The following is a 16,198-nucleotide window of genomic DNA, read 5'->3' as shown; positions in this document are numbered from 1 at the left end:
TTAAGATCCTCAACACACAGAGAAGTGTTACAAGTTAATGCTTTTTTGTTTTGTTTTGTTTTTAAAATATTTTATTTATTTATTTTCAGAGATAAAGAACATGAGCTGGCAGGGCAGAGAGAAAGGAGGAAGCAGGATCCCCACTAAGCAGGGAGCCCGATGTGGAGATCCATCCCAGCACCCTGGGATCATCACCTGAGCTGAAGGCAGATGCTTAACAACTGAGCCACTCAGGCGCCCCACGAGTTAATGTTTTTTAGTATTTATTTATTTATTATAGAGAAAGACAGACAGAGAGAGTGAGCATGTGGGTGAATGAGTGTGGGGAGGGGCAATCCTCAAGCAGACTCCCTACTGAGTGCAGAACCCCACCTGGGGCTTAATCCCATGACCCCTGAGACCATGTCCTGAGCTGAAACCAAGAGCTGGATGTTCAACCGACTGAGCCACTGAGGTACCCCATCTTACAAGTTAATTTTTAAGAAAAGATGATCACCTCCATAGAAGAACCTGCATAAATGATGTATTAGAATTCTATCAGAAAAGCAGTGGATAAATTGTGATATATACTATATAATGGAAGAGCATACAACAATTAAAATGAGCCATTTGCGGTGCCTGGGTGGCTCAGTGGGTTAAACTTCTGCCTTCAGCTTGGGTCGTGATCCCAGGGTCCTGGGATTGAGCACCGTATCAGGCTCTCTGCTAAGCAGAGAGCCTGCTTTTCCCTCTCTTTCTGCCTGCTGCTCTGCCTACTTGTGATCTCTCTGTCAAATACATAAAATAAAATCTTAAAAAATAAAAAATAAATAAAATGAGCCACTAAAGAGGTGCCTGGGTGGCTCAGTCATTAAGTGTCTGCCTTTGGCTCGGGTCATGTCCCCAGCTTCCTGGGATCAAGCCCCGCATCAGGCTCTCTGCTCAGTGGGAAGACTACTTCTCCCTTTCCCTCTGCCTGCCACTCCCCCTGCTTGTGTGCTTTCTCTCTTTCTGTCAAATAAATAAATAAAATCTTTTAAAAAACAGAGCCACTAGGAAACATATGCAATAAGGCCAGTTTCCAGTTTGGAGCTGTCTCCTGGTTCACATGGCAATTCTACTCCTAGGTCATTATCCGAGAGAATCATCGTAGGGCATTTACATGCCCGACTTCAGTAGATTATGCCAGATTATCTCCTGAAATAAATAAACAGCAGAAGAGAGTGCCACCTGCTCCATATGCATTCGTCAATTGCACATACTGTAAATATTTCCTCCCACTCTGTGAATGAACAGAAGCTCCGAATTTAAATGTGGTCAAATTGATCAATCTTTTCCTTCATGGTTAGTGGTTTTGGGGATGCTTAGATAAATTAACATAAATAAGTTAAGAAACTTATCTATGACCCTCCTAGAAATTTCATTGTTTGCTGCTCATAGAGGTTTAATTAACCTAAAACTGACTTTATTTTCATATAGAGCAAGGAAGGGGTCAAATTTTATTTCTTAAAAAATAGCTTTTTTAAGTTCATTGATTAACTTATTTTTAGTAATCACTACCCTCAACGTGCACGACTCTGAGATCAAGAGTCACATTCTCTACTGACGGAGCCGGCCATGTGCCTCAAATTTCAATTTTTCACATGGATTCCGATTGACCTGGTACTACTGTTCTGGAGAGCTATTTTATCATAAATCAAGTGTCCATATATAATGTGGGTCTACTTCTGGATTCTAATATGTTCCACTAGTCTATTGATCTGTCCTTGTGTCAATAGCACATTGTCTTAATTACTGTGACTTTGTTTTTTAAAAGATTTTATTTATTTATTTGACAGAGAGAGACACAGCGAGGGAAGGAACACAAGCAGGGGGAGAGGGAGAGGGAGAAGCAGGCTTCCCACCTAGCAGGGGGCCTGATGCAGGGCTCCATCCCAGGACCCTGGGATCATGACCTGAGCCGAAGGTAGACACTTAATGACTGAACCACCCAGGCTCCCCAATTACTATGGCTTTAAAATAAATGTTTCTGGGGCATTTGCCTGGCTCAGTCAGTAGAGCATGTGACTCTTGATCTCAGAGTTGTGAGTTTAAGCCCCATGCTGGGTATAGAGCTTACTTAAAAATAAATTAAAAATATTAGAAAATGAAATAAAATAGGGTGCCTGAGTGGCTCAATTGGTTAAGTGTCTGCCTTCAGCCGAGGTCATGGTACCAGGGTCCTGGGATCAAGTCCCGCATCGGGCTCCCTGCTCGAGCAGAGAATCTGCTTCTCCCTCTCCCTCTCTCTCTGTCTCTCATGAATAAATAAACGAAATCTTTATAAATAAAATAAAATATCTGATATCTTATATCAGGAATATTTTGGCTATTCTTGGTCTTTTACATTTCCCCATGCTTGATTCCACAATGAGAAAATGCTGAAATTTAGATTGAGATTGTGTTGAATCTAGAGATCTCTCTGTGAAGAACTGGCATTTTTGTAACATTGAGTCTTCTAATTCCAATTATTTAGGTCTTTTAAGATATCTCTCAGTAGAGGCTCCTGGGTGGCTCAGTGGGTTAAGCCTTTGCCTTTGGCTCAGGTCATGATCTCAGCTTCCTGGGATCAAGTGTCACATCAGGCTCCCTGCTCAGCAGGAAGCTTGCTCCCCCACCACTGCCTGCCTCTCTAATTATGATCTCTCTCTCTCTCTCTGTCAAATAAATAAAATCTTTTAAAAAAGATATCTCTCAATAAAATTTTATAAATAGTCTCAGTCTTGGTTAGCAATACAGATAAAATTGTACCCACAAAGTTTCTAGGAGCACTGTCAGTCATCACTCTGGTCAAGGAAGAAGGGTAGAAATTACTTTATTACAGTTACAGTTATTTTATAAACAATAAAGTTAAGTCTGAATCTGTATCTTGTCATCATAAAGCTGCATTTCTATATAGTCTTTTCACTAAACTTCTCTTTTAAAAAAAGATTTATTTATTTGAGAGAGATAGATGCAGAGAGAGCATGAGTGGGGGGAGCAGCAGGCAGAGGGAGTGGGGAGAAGCAAACTCCCTGGGAGCCTGATACAGGGCTCAACTTGGGGCTGGATCCCAGGACCCCAGATCATGACCCAAGGTGAAGGCAGACTCCCAGTCGACTGAGCCACCGAGGCAGGCCTAAACTTGTTTAGAACATTGGAAGACAGACTTGTTTTAATATGTATCTTCCAAAGATTGTTGGCTTGTAACCTTGAGATTATGTTTGATAAAATGTTTGTGACAGAAAATTATATTTGTTCAGAGTTAGAGACTATATTTGTCATAGGAGAGTGAATTTGTTTCCCGATCTTCTGATAATTACCTTGCTATGATCTCAGTGCTTTTGTAAGTAACTCAATCAGCATTATAACATAGTGTGGGTTTTCTGGTGCTAGCGATAGTGTCTGTTTTGCTACTTGACTAGGTTTATGCCAGTAAACAATGCACATTCTCATTCTTCTACATTACCCCTGGAATCTAGCAAAGCCCCAGGCTGTGTTTTGTTTTGGTGTTTCTTTAATTTTCTTTGCAGTACAAGACTTGGATCCGAAGATTCAAGTTTGTCTGATGATTATTGTTATTTTATCCCAAAGAATTTTTTCCTATTGTTTTATTTGACCATATCCAATCGGATCTTTCAGGAACTTTCATTTTTTATTGTGCTACGAACACTTAACATAGCTTATCCTGTGAAATGTTGAAGTGTCTAATACATACACAATATACAATATTGTACTGCACAGCTCTAGAACTTACTCACCTTGGAACGCCCATTTCTTTTTCAGTCTCTCTATAAAGTTCTCCTGGATCAAGGCTCCATTTCTAATTTTTAAAATTTTATTGTACCTCTCATAAATTTCACTTTCTACCCTGACCTCAATTTAATCTGATTTTTAACTCACTAATTTGGTTTTCGGAAGTCCGTCCTGCTATTCCATGTGTCTGCTGTTTTTTAATAATGTTCCATGATCACCATACCGTCCTTTGTCAATTTTTGGTGCAGTGTTCCATGATTCCTTGTTGCCTGTCATAGCACGTGCTCATTGCAGCTGGTGCCCTCCGTAAGTCAGTGTCCACATTTTTATTTCCAGGGTAAAAATACAGCTCTCGAAACCATCTGTTTGTATGTGCCAAGGTTTTATTTAAGTAGTTATTGAGGAAACCAGCAGGAAGACAAAAGGCTTGGGTGCAGGAGCATTGGAGAACCAGAGACGCACCCAGTCGGTAGGGATAGATGGCCACAACAAGGGCGCTAACCCGCTCCCAAGAAATAAAAGCGAATCACCTGTGGGGTTCACTTCTCTACCAGGCTGTTAAGGAAAACAATGTATTGATTTCTGCAATAACCTCTAACGTTACAGTCTTACAGAATTAAAACCCTTTGTACCCTCGTGGGTCGTGGTCTGTGATCACACCGCGACAGCTACGCTGTGCTCCCCGGAAGGTCACGTCAGCGTCCAGCAGGATTGTTAGAAAACGCTTGAGCTTGGAAGAAAGAATCTATTTTCTTACTTCTTCTGAGTTTGTAACACATTTTTCTCCTCCAAACAGGGTTAAACCTGTTTGCAAATTGCCAACCGTGGCTGCTTCCTGCCGCCGCTTCATGGCCTGTCCTTGCCTCTAGCCGCCACCGTCTGGGATATGCTGGTGGGAGAAGCTCCCGGAGGGAGGCCTGGGGCAAGGTGAAGGCTCCTCTCGAGACGCCCATGGGTGCCCCTCGTTTCTCTGTGGGGATACTTGCCCTTCACAGCCCTGAGTATCAGCTTTCCCAGTCACCACAAATTTCAAGGGGATGCTGTCATTTTACACATGGGATCTTAACCTACTGCTTTACCTGTTGGCTAGAATTGAGGCCAAATGGCTCCACTTGTACATCTTTCTGAGGTTAACTTGAACTCTTCAAAGCCATCCGCCCCTTTAAAACTCTGATCTGTGGATGCGCTGGTCAGCAAAGCGGGCATGGGCCTATGCGGGCATCAGGCCTATGCGGTCTGCAACCTGGCAGGGACCGGCAGGGACCGGCGGGGACCCGCGCTCGTACGCCCACCCACGCCTCTGTTTGAGGCGCGAGTCCGACAGACCAGACAGACCGACGGAGGTAATCACAGCCGTCCATACCCACAGCTGTGAGGAGGCAGAAGCGACTTTTGGTGCTGGTTCTAACCTTATGTGGTTTGCTGCTTGTTGAAATGACTTGCGTCTGGCCTCCCGGCGGCGGCGACGTGCCCCCCAGACGTGTTTTGCTCCCGGCCTCACCAGGAGAAGGAACACAGGAGTTTTATTTGAAACGTACGAAGCCTAATCTGAGATGCTTACATCACGAGATCTCCTGCCAACTTTAACAGCCTGTTTTCCCATAAAAGAGGAAGGGGTTGCCGCGGGCGGCCTGATTTGTCAGGAGGAGGCCGCTTTCCAGACGGCTCCCTCCTTTCCTCGCGACGCGGGGAGCTGACCGACGCCGCACGCCTGCTGGGACCGCGCCGTTCACACACGCAGAACCGGAAGCCGGGGGCGGGGCTCGGGACCGGAAACCCGGGGGCGGGACTCGAAAACCGGAGGCCGGGGGCGGGGCTCGGAAACCGGAAGCCGGGGGCGGGGCCCGGGTGGTCAGGGTTGCTGCTCTGCCTCACAGCCCAGCACCTCCAGCCGCAGGGCGATGTGGCGTGCCCAGCTCTGCGGGTAAATTCGAAGGTAGCGCGTCAGGAGCGGCGGGTCCAGAGGGTTCACCACGGGGGTGAAGGAGTCTTGATTTCCCCGAAACGCCTGCAAGAAGGAGGACGGCAGTTATTGCTTGTCCGACGGGAAGGACGTTACGACGCTTGGCCCCTGCCGCGGCGGGCCCCCGGGCCTCCGACTGTGGCAGCCGCGGGCCACTCCCCGCGTCCGCAGCGCGGCCCGCACCCGCCTCGGCACCTGTCCCCGACGGAATGATGCCGCGAACGCGCAGGTCCTTCACCTGCGCCCACGAATGTCTCCATTTTTCCACAGGCGCTTCCACACACACACAGGCACGCACACGTCTTCTGAACTACCTGAGAATAAGGGTGTTTGTAATCACAGAATAACATTATCATGTCCGCCAAATGTCACGTTGATATAATAGAGCCTAATGTTTAAAAATTTCCAGTTACCAATACGATATCCCTTACACAATTTTTCCAATCCAGAATCTAATAAAAATCACACATCACATTTACTTATCATCTCTGTAAATCACCTTTAATCCAGAACAGACTCCTAGTTTCTGGACTTTTTTTTCCTTCCTGACACCGACATGTTTAGGTGTCTAGGACTATTGTGTTGTAGAATGGACCACATTCTAAATTTGTGTGACTGTTTTCTCATTAGATTTTGATTAAATATTTTTTTAACATTTCTTCCTTTCTTTTAGAGACAGAGAAAAACAGAGAGAGCCCAAGCAGGAGGGGCAGAGGGAATATCACGACCCTGAGATAGAAACCTCAGCCTCTACCAAGAGTCTGAAGCTTAACCAACTGCGCTACCAGGTGCCCCTTGGTTAAACATTTTTAGTGAGAAAACCCAGTGTATGATGTGTCCTTCCCCTTATATCACATCAGGGGACACGTGATGTTAGTTTGGCGCATAAATTGAGGATGCGAAGTTTGATCACGGGGGAAAGGTGGCCCACCAGAGCACTTTGTTACGGAGGTGATCATTTCCCTTCTCTAACCATCTGTAGAATGATACTTCTAGACCATGTAAAGATTCCCCAGCAAACTTTCATCCCATGGTTTCACCATTCAGTATGAATACTATATTGATGACTGCAAATTGATTTCCTAATTTTGTCATTTCTTCTACATTTAGTAGCTGGAATTCAGTGGAGAAAAACTCCTCCTCCCCCTTTATATTTGTAACTATGATTCTGGACTCCTGGATTCCTGCTTTCTTGTATGTATTATAATGTTAGCATCATTATTCTTTCTGATGCTCAAATTATCTCAAATTTGGCCAGCAGGAACCCTTTCCACCCACCTCTTGTGTCCTCCTCGTAAGACTGCATCAGCGTCCATGCATTCGAGCGTCAAGATGTTCTGCAGGTACCTGGCAGTTTCTCTGCTCCAGCTTTGGAATCAGTAAGCTTTCTAAGCACCCCAGCTTCCTCTGACTGGGAAATGGGACCTAGAGACAAAGCTCTGCCCCAGGCCGAGGCTCCTGTTCAGTGTGTCATCTCACATTGGACACTGTTATCTCATGGCAGAGGCACAAGAGACTGAGTCGGACACACACATGTCAAGTTTCTGTTTGGACTTACATTCTATTGGTCAAAATGAGGACTGCTGCCAAGCCCAAAGTCAATGGAGTTTTCAAGAAAGTGGGCAGTGAACAATCCAGAACAATAATACCTTTTATCTCATCTGCTGTTTTCTGTTCGTTTAGAAATTCTAATTTCTTGTTCCAGCAGTAACAGGTGGTCTTCTGTAGGATGGAGCAGTAGGTTCGTTAGTTCAAGAGCACCCTCTACTGTTAGCAAAGTGAAGTGCAATATCTTTAGCAGGTGGGCGGAAAAGGGGCCGGCGTCTGCGACAGGGTTTGCTTTTGCTTTCATAGGTCACTTGATCTCCACCAGCTGATCATCCCCAGGCCTCCGGCAGGCATATCCCCCTTCACCAGGAATGGTGTCACCTCTAGTCCCACATACTCTCAATACTTTTCCTTTCAGTTCCAGAAGCCAATGCTCTGACCCATAGGTCTTGAATGTTAACATTTCCTCACTCTGTGTGGGAATTTCTCTCGCCAGAGTGATTTTATTTGTTTCCTACCACTCAGCATTTCTGTTTTTTGAACAGTCTCTCCTAGATGCTCCAGAGTGCACTCGGGAGCTAGCTCAGCTGGTTTTGCTGGTTTATTCTCTACTTCCTTCTAAACAGAAACTCACAGGATTCTTTGTATTCTCGCTATTCTGTAGAAGAGTTACGGGTGGTTTTATGCAATTAAAAATACATATTCATAGCATCGGTGAAGAGAGATTCATTTCTTCCTTTCCAATTTAGATGCCTTTTATTTCTTTCTCTTGACTAATTTCTCTGGTTATAACTTCCAGTAAAATGTTGAATACAAGTGGCAAAAGTGGTTGTCCTTGTTTGTTTTGTGAAAATTAATAAAAGGAGACCCCTTTAGAATGGAGTCAGGAGGCCAGCAGGGTGAGCTTGCACACCTTACCACTCGTCCTCAACTGAAAATCCCACAGGAAGAGATGGCTTTCTTTACGACTTTCCTACCAGAGAAGGACGGAAGGAAGGTTCACCTCTCGTCCACCCTCATCCTGGCAGCAGCCCAGTCCACAGGAGACAGTCACAACTCAGCCAATGAGAAACCACTACACTTCCAACTTCCGGTTTATCCCAGCTTCCCCCTTTCTGTATAAAAGGGTGTGCCTCTCTTCTGTGCCGCAGACTTATCTATGGTTCTGCCCTGTTCCAGACTGGGATTCTCTGCTATTCCAAAATAATCAATTTTTGCAGATAAAATAACTGGCAGTTTTCTTTTTAAAGTTAACATTTGGCCATTTCTCCACTATATTGTCCCTTTCACTCTGGGATCACAGTTATGTAATGTCCTATTACATGTCTTTGTGCTCCGTCCTAGGTAATTTCTTCAGCTATATCTTCCAATTGACTAAATTCTCTTTGGTTATGTCTAATCTGCTGTTAAATTTTTCTTCGATTTTCAAGCTTCAGCAACTGTGTTTTTCATTTTTTTAAAAGATTTTATTTACTTATTTGACAGAGAGAGAGCAAGAGAGAGAGAGAATGAGAGAGCACAAGCAGAGGGAGCGGCAGGCAGAGGGAGAGGGAGAAGCAGGCTCCCCTGCTGAGCAAGGAGTCGGATGCAGGACTCAATCCCAGGGGCAGGACACCCCGACCGTGACCCAAGCCAAAGGCAGACACTCAACCGACTGAGCCACCCAGGCGCCCCTGTGTTCTTCATTTCTAAAAGTACTTTGGTTTTTTCCAAAACAACCTAATAATTTTGGATAGTTTGTCATTTATTCTTAGGTTTTCATAGTCCATCAATATCTGATGTTTGTGGATTGTTTATGTATTAGGTATTATGTATGTATGCATTTATGTATTGATTGTTTCTGCTTACTTGTTTTTTTAAAATTTAATTAAAAATTTCAAATATTAAAAATATTAATATTAATATTAATAAATATTAATAAAATATTAATATTAAAAAAAGAATTGAATGTTGGCTCTACATCTGGGGCACCTGGGTGGCTCAGTCGGTTGAGCATCTGCTTTTGGCTCAGGTCATGATCCGGGGTTCCAGAGATTGAACACCAGTGTCAGGGTCTCTGCTCAGTGGAGAGTCTGTTTCTCCTTTTCCCTCTACCCCTCCCCCTGCTTGTGTGCGCTCTCTCTCTCTCTTTCTCTCACAAATAAATAAAAATTTCCTAAAAAGTAGGCTCCACACCCAGCTTGGGGGTTTGACCTCGTGCCTCTGAGATCAAGAGTCATATGCTCCACTGACTGAGCCAGCCAGAGGGGCTCACTTGTGGTCAAGTTGGTTTGTTGTCTTGCGTGTTTGCTAGTATTTATTATCTTATCATTTTAGGATGTGGGAATCATGAGAGACTTACACTGGGAGTGCTTTCTTCTGAGCGGACTTGAGCACAGTTCTGCCCAAGGCCTGGAGCTGCTACTAACCCACAACTACTTTATCCCTTCTGGAGTTCATTACCTAATGCATTCAGTTCTCCTGGCAATTTGCTCAAAGCTTAGTCCTAATAACAATATAAGTCCTAATAAGTAATATCAGTATTTTCCTTTGGGAAAGTTCATCCATTTTACATTTTCTCATATTTTACCTCTCTTTGCTCTGATTTCAGCTCATTATTTTCAAATCAAAGCTCATGTGTTTTTGTTGTTGTTCTCATTGGTGAGGACCCCTTTCCTTGCCAAGTTTAACAATGCATTAAGAAGTGTGTGCTATAGGGTGTCTGGGTGGCTCAGCCTTCAGCTCGGGCCATGATCCTGGGGTCCTGGGATTGAGTCCCACGTCAGGCTCCCTGCCCTGCGGGAAGACCGATTCTGCCTCTGCCGGTTCTTATGCTCTTGCTTGTGCTCTCTCTCCCTCTCAAATAAAAGAATAAAATATTTTTTTTTAAAAAAAGAAATATGTACTGTAAGTGAGATAGTCTTTTTATTGTGGTAATATATATATAACATAGGATTTACCATTCTGTCCAGTTTTAACTGTACAATTCTGTGGCATTGAATAGATTCACGATGTTGTACAAGCATCACCACCGTCCATCTCCAGAATTCTTCATCTTGTAAAACTGAAACTCAAGGCATTACACAGTAACTCTCCATTATCCTCTCCCCCAAATGTTCGGTAACCTCTCTGTTCTCCTTTCAGTGTCCATGAACTTGCCCTTCCAGCTACCTCATTATAATTGTTAATTTTTAAAAAGATTTTATTTACTTATTTGTCAGAGAGAGAGCACGCGAGCAGGCAGAGTGGCAGGGAGAGGCAGAGAGAGAAGCAGGCTCCCCGCTGAGCAAGGAGCCAGAGTAGGACTTGATCCCAGGAGCCTGGAATCACGACCTGAGCCAAAGGCAGCAGCTTAACCCACTGAGCCACTCAGGCGCCTCTGTAATTGTTAATTTTGTGTGTCAACTTGGCTAGGTAGGAGGTGCCTGGATATTTGGTCAAACTATTCTGGGTGTGTTATTGAGGATGTTTTTGGATGAGATTAACCTTCAAATGGTAGAATGAAGAAAGCAGATTGCCCTCCAATTGTTTGAAAGCCTGAATAGAACAAAAAGGCTGAGCTTCCTTTAAATACAAGAGAACTCTTCCTGCCTGACTGCCTTTAACCCGGACATTGGCTTTCCTAGCTTTGGAGCTCAAACTGAATTACTCTTCCTGTCTTGAGCCTGCTGGCCTTCAGCCTGGAATTTACACTGTCACCCATCTTGGTTCTCAGGCTCTTGGACTCAGACAGAACTCGACCATTGGTACTCCTGGGTCTCCATCTTGCTGGTTCAACCTGAAGATCTTGGGACTCGTCAGCCTTCATAACCATGAGCCAATTCCTTACAATTATCTCTTTATACACAGACATACATACACACACACTCTATCAGTTCTGTTTCTCTGGAGAAGGCTCACTAGTACAGTCATGGAAATGGACTCATACAACACTTGTCCTTTTATGTCTGGCTTATTTCAGTTTGCCACATGCCCCATGACCCATTGTGGGGTGTGGCCTACTTCATTTAACATAATGTGTTCAAGGTTCATCTATATGGTAGCATGTATCAGAGATAAACCCTTTTAACAATGGGAATGTCTTCTGGAATATAGATTATCTATATCCTGGTCCACTGAGCCACCAGAAGTGGAAGTCTAAGGCAGCATTGGAGGACCAGGGAATTCCTCCTGGAGATGGTGTTTATCTGAGACTTAAAGAATCAGCCAAGAAAAAGGAGTTCTTCACCCCCTGCTTCTCGCCATCATCCTGGATGACATCAACATCCACAGGATAATCAACTTTTGGCTCTCCTCTCCTCTTTCCTGGGATTGTACATCCTTGCTTGGAGTCACCGTATCCTCCCCAAATGCCTTTCATGGTGTCCTATTACTACAGATACTCAATAAAATATGTCCTCAAAGTTTGATCCTATATCAACCTTGTTATGTTTCTAAAGGTCCAGCCCTAGGAGAGATTTTGGGCCTCTCCCATGAGACCGGCATACCTTTACTTGGCCATTCTGAAGAACAAGAGTCCAGCTGCGGCCATCCTGACTGCCGGCGATGAGGAACTCCTTCACATACATGTCGGTGAGGAGAGACCTCACCCCCTGCGTGATGACTCCTGTGACTTTCATTGTCTTCTGGAAGTCCACTTGCAGCCACTCTTTTGGATTATTTGCCTGGGGAAAGTCAGTTAGACTAGTAACCTGTTGGTTACTATTTGCTCCCAGCAATCCCCACATCCTTTCTTCCCTACCATGTCAGAGCAGGCATCACTCTGCATTTTTTTAAAAAGATTTTATTTATTTATTTGACAGAGATCACAAGCAGGCAGAGAGGCAGGCAGAGAGAGAGGAAGAGAAGCAGGCTCCCTGCTGAGCAGAGAGCCTGATGCGGGGCTCAGTCCCAGGACCCTGAGATCATGACCTGAGCTGAAGGCAGAGGTTTAACCCAGTGAGCCACCCAGGCGCCCCTCACTCTGCATTTTAACGGTCTCTTTGTCAGTCTCCCTTCTTAGACTCTAAGCAGTCTTACTGCTGCAATTTTTCATGATTCATCCCTGTGCCCTCAGGGTCTGCCATTTAATAGGAGCCCAGTAAGTGTTTGCTGAGTGAATATACAGGTCCTATACAGACGGACTTATAAGAGCTATTCAGGGACTGAAAAATCACAAATTCAGTGGTTCTGGGAAAACAACTGTGCCCAGCAAACTGTACACGATGGCCACTTTCGTTTGAGGCACCAAGAAATGTGCGAAGAGGGCCAGTTGTTGATACGGGTCTGCCAGACCGACTTCGGCTACCACGAATCCATCACAGACATCAGCCCAGTATCGCTAGAGATTCTGCAGCCCGGAGGCTCAGTTAGGGATCACTTCCCCCCAACAAATGCTGTGCGCATTTCTCCCCCAGCCCAGACACAACCACCCTGGCACCTTTGGGAACAATCAGGTGACAGAAATGCCTTTAAAGAAACAGTCAAGGACCTTCTCTGTTCTTTCCCAACCTGCACCCCTCCTCTGCGTCAGTTAGATGGCAGATCCGCCACCTCTTACCTGAGGCCTCCAGGCGTTAGCTCTCCCCTGCAGGTGTAGTCGGGCTTGGGACGGAGACCAAGTGGCGAACATGCCGATCAGGTAGGATGAGGCAGTAATCTGGGCATCGGCTATCGCTTTATTCTCCATTCCCAGTGGCATGCTGCAACCTCAGAGAAACGGAAGGACTGTAGTCGTCAGTAGATGCCTGCGTCCACTAACGCTCCAGGGCGACCATCATCAGGATGTCACTTCCCAGGCATTAATTTCTGCATCGATTCTGTTACTGTTAGCCTAACAAGCCCCTCATTTCTGAGTCAGCTCTTCCTAGGTCTGTCTGAACCCTAGGCTTACAGTGACCAAGTCCTTGGTTTGGTCAGGACTGCACTGGTTTTGGCATTAACCATTTTGTGTCCCGGGAAACCCCCCTACTCTTGAGAATGCCAGGAAGTGACTCATCCTCCCCGGGGTTGGGAGAGGGGAGGATCCATGATGGCTTGGCACTTACTGTTTAAATCACAGCCCATCAGCTCCATGCGAAGCGTGCTGCGGATGCTGTAATGTGTTGGGTGCAAGCGGATGTACCGAGCAATGATGGGCGGGTTAAAAATATTGTGTTTTATCCCGGATGAATCCACATTGCCAAAGAAGACCTGTAGGGAGGGGTTAGCACAGGTACATGGAAAGTGGAGACAGTACAAAGCAATTCCTCCCAATCACATCTTCCTTCCCATTTTGTTTTGCATGTTTCTTAACAGCATTCAACACTCAAGTAATACCCTTCTGGCTAGACGGGATGTTAGAGTGGAATACAAGAAGGAGAGAAACCCCTGGAAGAAGTCAGGGCCGGTGAAGTGCTCTTCTGCTCTGGGGTCCTGTAAAAGGCTCAGCAAGGTTGAAGATGTCATTTAGGGCTCTGCTAACCCGGCAGTCTGAACATCACCTGGGAGCAGCTAGAAATCCTGCATCTGGGCTCTGGTCCACGGCGACTGAATCAGTAGCTCAGGGCAGAGTCAGCACCCTGCCCCACAGCCTCTGAGCGACCTTCCAGGAATGTGGTGTGTGTGTGTGTGTGTGTGTGTGTGTTTCTGCATGAACTGTCAGGCTTTAATTAATAATTCATTGTATATGAATTCTTGAGACACATGTTAACATCCAACATGTGGGGTTTAAGACCTTGACAGGTCTAGGTTCCAGAGGAAAGTGCATATTTAAAGGAAAAGGAACACGGTTTGAGAAACATGATAGCGATGCCTATTCAAACGGCTTAGATTTAAACCATGGCATACAGTATAAGGAAACTTGAAAATTATCTTTTACAAAACATTTGCGATTTGTATCTGCTTGAATATACTAAAACAGGAATTAATGTGTCTGTTATATAATCACACATCAGAGTTATAGTATTATGGGGAATTTTCTAAGAAATTGTTTTCTGGGGTACCTGGGTGGCTCAGGTGGGTAAGTGTCTGCCTTCAGCTCAGATCATGATCATAGAATCCTGGGATCGAGCCCCACAATGGGCTCCTTATTCAGTGGGGAATCTGCTTCTTCCTCTCACTCTGCCCCCTCACTCATTCTCTCTCTCTCTCAAATAAAAAATAAAAAAAATCTCTAAAAGAAGAATATGGGGCCACCTGGATGGCTCAGTGGGTTAAAGCCTCTACCCTTGGCTTGGGTCATGATCCCAGGGTCCTGGGATCAAGCCCCGCGTTAGGCTCTCTGCTCAGCAGGGAGCCTGCTTCCCCCTCTCTCACTGCCTGCCTCTCTGCCTACTTGTGACCTCTGTCTGCCAAATAAATATATAAAATCTTTCAAAAAAAAAAGGAGTTCATTTTCATGTATGCTGTGAGGGTTAGGGTAATAAGAGACATAGGGAACAAGACAAGAATGTCTGTTTTCACTGTTTCTATTCAAGATTGTAAGAGAAATCCTAGTCGGAGCAATGACACAAGAAAAAGAAATAAAAGGCATCTATATTGGAAAGGTAAAAGGAAAACTATCTCTATTGTCAGATGACATAATCTTATATATAAAAAATCTTAAATATAGAAAGCACATAAAGTTAGTAAGTGATTTCAATAAAATATCAAGATATGAGATCAACACACAAAAATCAGTTGTGTCTCTATATAGGAGCAATGAAAAAAATCTAAAATGAAATTGACAATTCTATTTTTTAAAGATTTAATTTATTTGACAGAAAGAGAGAGAGAGAGATAGAGGGAGCCTGTGAGTGAGGAGCAGCATGGAGGAGGGGCAGAGGGTGAAGCAGGCTCCCTGCCGAGCAAGGAGCCCGATGTGGGACTCGATCCCAGGACCCTGGGATCATGACCTGAGCTGAAGGCAGAGGCTTAACCCACTGAGCCACCCAGGTGTCCCAACAATTCTATTTAAAATAGCATCAAATGGAATTAAATACACAGGAATAAATTTAACAAAAGACGTGCAAGAGTTGTATTTGCTGAAAGGAAAGTATTGCTGAAAGAAATTCAAGAGGACGCAAATAAACGGGAAGACATCCTGCCTCAGTAAACCGAGCAGGTAATATTGGTACAATGGCCGTAATCCCCAAGGCAATACAGAGATTGAATACAACCCGTATCAAAATCTCCAAGAGTTGTTTTGCAGAAATGTTAGAGCCAATCGTAAATGCATGTGTCCCTGCGAGGGACACAGATAGCCAAAACCATCTATCCGGAAGAAGAACAAAGTTGGAGGACTCGCACTTTCCAATTTCCAAACGTATTTCTGAGCTCCAGCGAGCGATCCCAGAAAGTGTGGTACTGAAACAATGGTAGACATATAGGTCAACGATTAGGAACTTAGAGTGAGACACAAACCCATGGGTTTATGACTAGTTGGTACCGAACAAGGGTGCCCAGGCCATTCAATGTAGGAATGAGCAAGGTCTTCCAGGGGTGGTGCTGGGAAAACTGAATATCCGCAGACACGAGAAAGAATGTGGAGTCCAGGGTAAAACCGAAATTGAACCCCCCAGATGGCTCACAGCATTCACATTTCTGAATGTAAACAGAAAACTATGAAACCCTTGGTGTAAAACCAGCTGTAAAACCCGGTGGCTTTGGTTATGCGAGGTTCCTTAAACACGGTGGCAGCCAAAGCACAGCCACAAAAAAAGGAGGAGGAGGAACAGAAGAGAAGAGGGAGGGAGGAGGAGGAGGAGGAGGGGTGGGAGGAGGGGGAGGAGCGGGAGGAGAAAAACAAAGGATAAGTTGTACCCCAACCAAACCAAAACTATTTGTGCACCAGAGGGCTCTGTCTAGAAACTGTCTGTTTCTAGAAACTATTACGCAAGAGTTTCTTAAATGGGGTAGGAAAAGCATAGGCACACAAGAAGCAGGAGGAGGAGGGGAAGGGAGGAGGAAGAGGAGGAGGAGGAGGAGGAGGAAGGTGGAGGACTTGGGGAGGGGGAG

The 16,198-nt window shown here is 44.9% G+C and overlaps 1 protein-coding gene across 3 annotated transcripts in view; it reads right to left on the bottom strand.

The window, feature by feature from the left end:
- Positions 1-5,543: 5,543 nt before the first annotated feature.
- Positions 5,544-16,198, bottom strand: part of F8 (coagulation factor VIII) — a 114,738-nt gene continuing 104,083 nt past the window's right edge. For all 3 annotated transcript variants that reach the window (XM_044235010.1, XM_044235011.1, XM_044235012.1), the window contains 4 exons: positions 13,270-13,414; positions 12,783-12,931; positions 11,731-11,907; positions 5,544-5,761 (listed from right to left, as the gene is read on the bottom strand). In XM_044235010.1, the coding sequence (XP_044090945.1) occupies positions 5,606-5,761; positions 11,731-11,907; positions 12,783-12,931; positions 13,270-13,414 (627 nt within the window). In that variant the 3' untranslated portion in view covers positions 5,544-5,605. The remainder of the gene's footprint in view (positions 5,762-11,730; positions 11,908-12,782; positions 12,932-13,269; positions 13,415-16,198) is intronic.

The sequence above is a fragment of the Neovison vison genome, chromosome X (genome assembly GCF_020171115.1).
Source record: "Neovison vison isolate M4711 chromosome X, ASM_NN_V1, whole genome shotgun sequence".
In the NCBI taxonomy this organism is placed as follows: Eukaryota; Metazoa; Chordata; class Mammalia; order Carnivora; family Mustelidae; genus Neogale; species Neogale vison.
The sequence above is the reverse complement of the archived record's forward strand: the minus strand, read 5'-3'. Positions and strand labels throughout refer to the sequence as shown.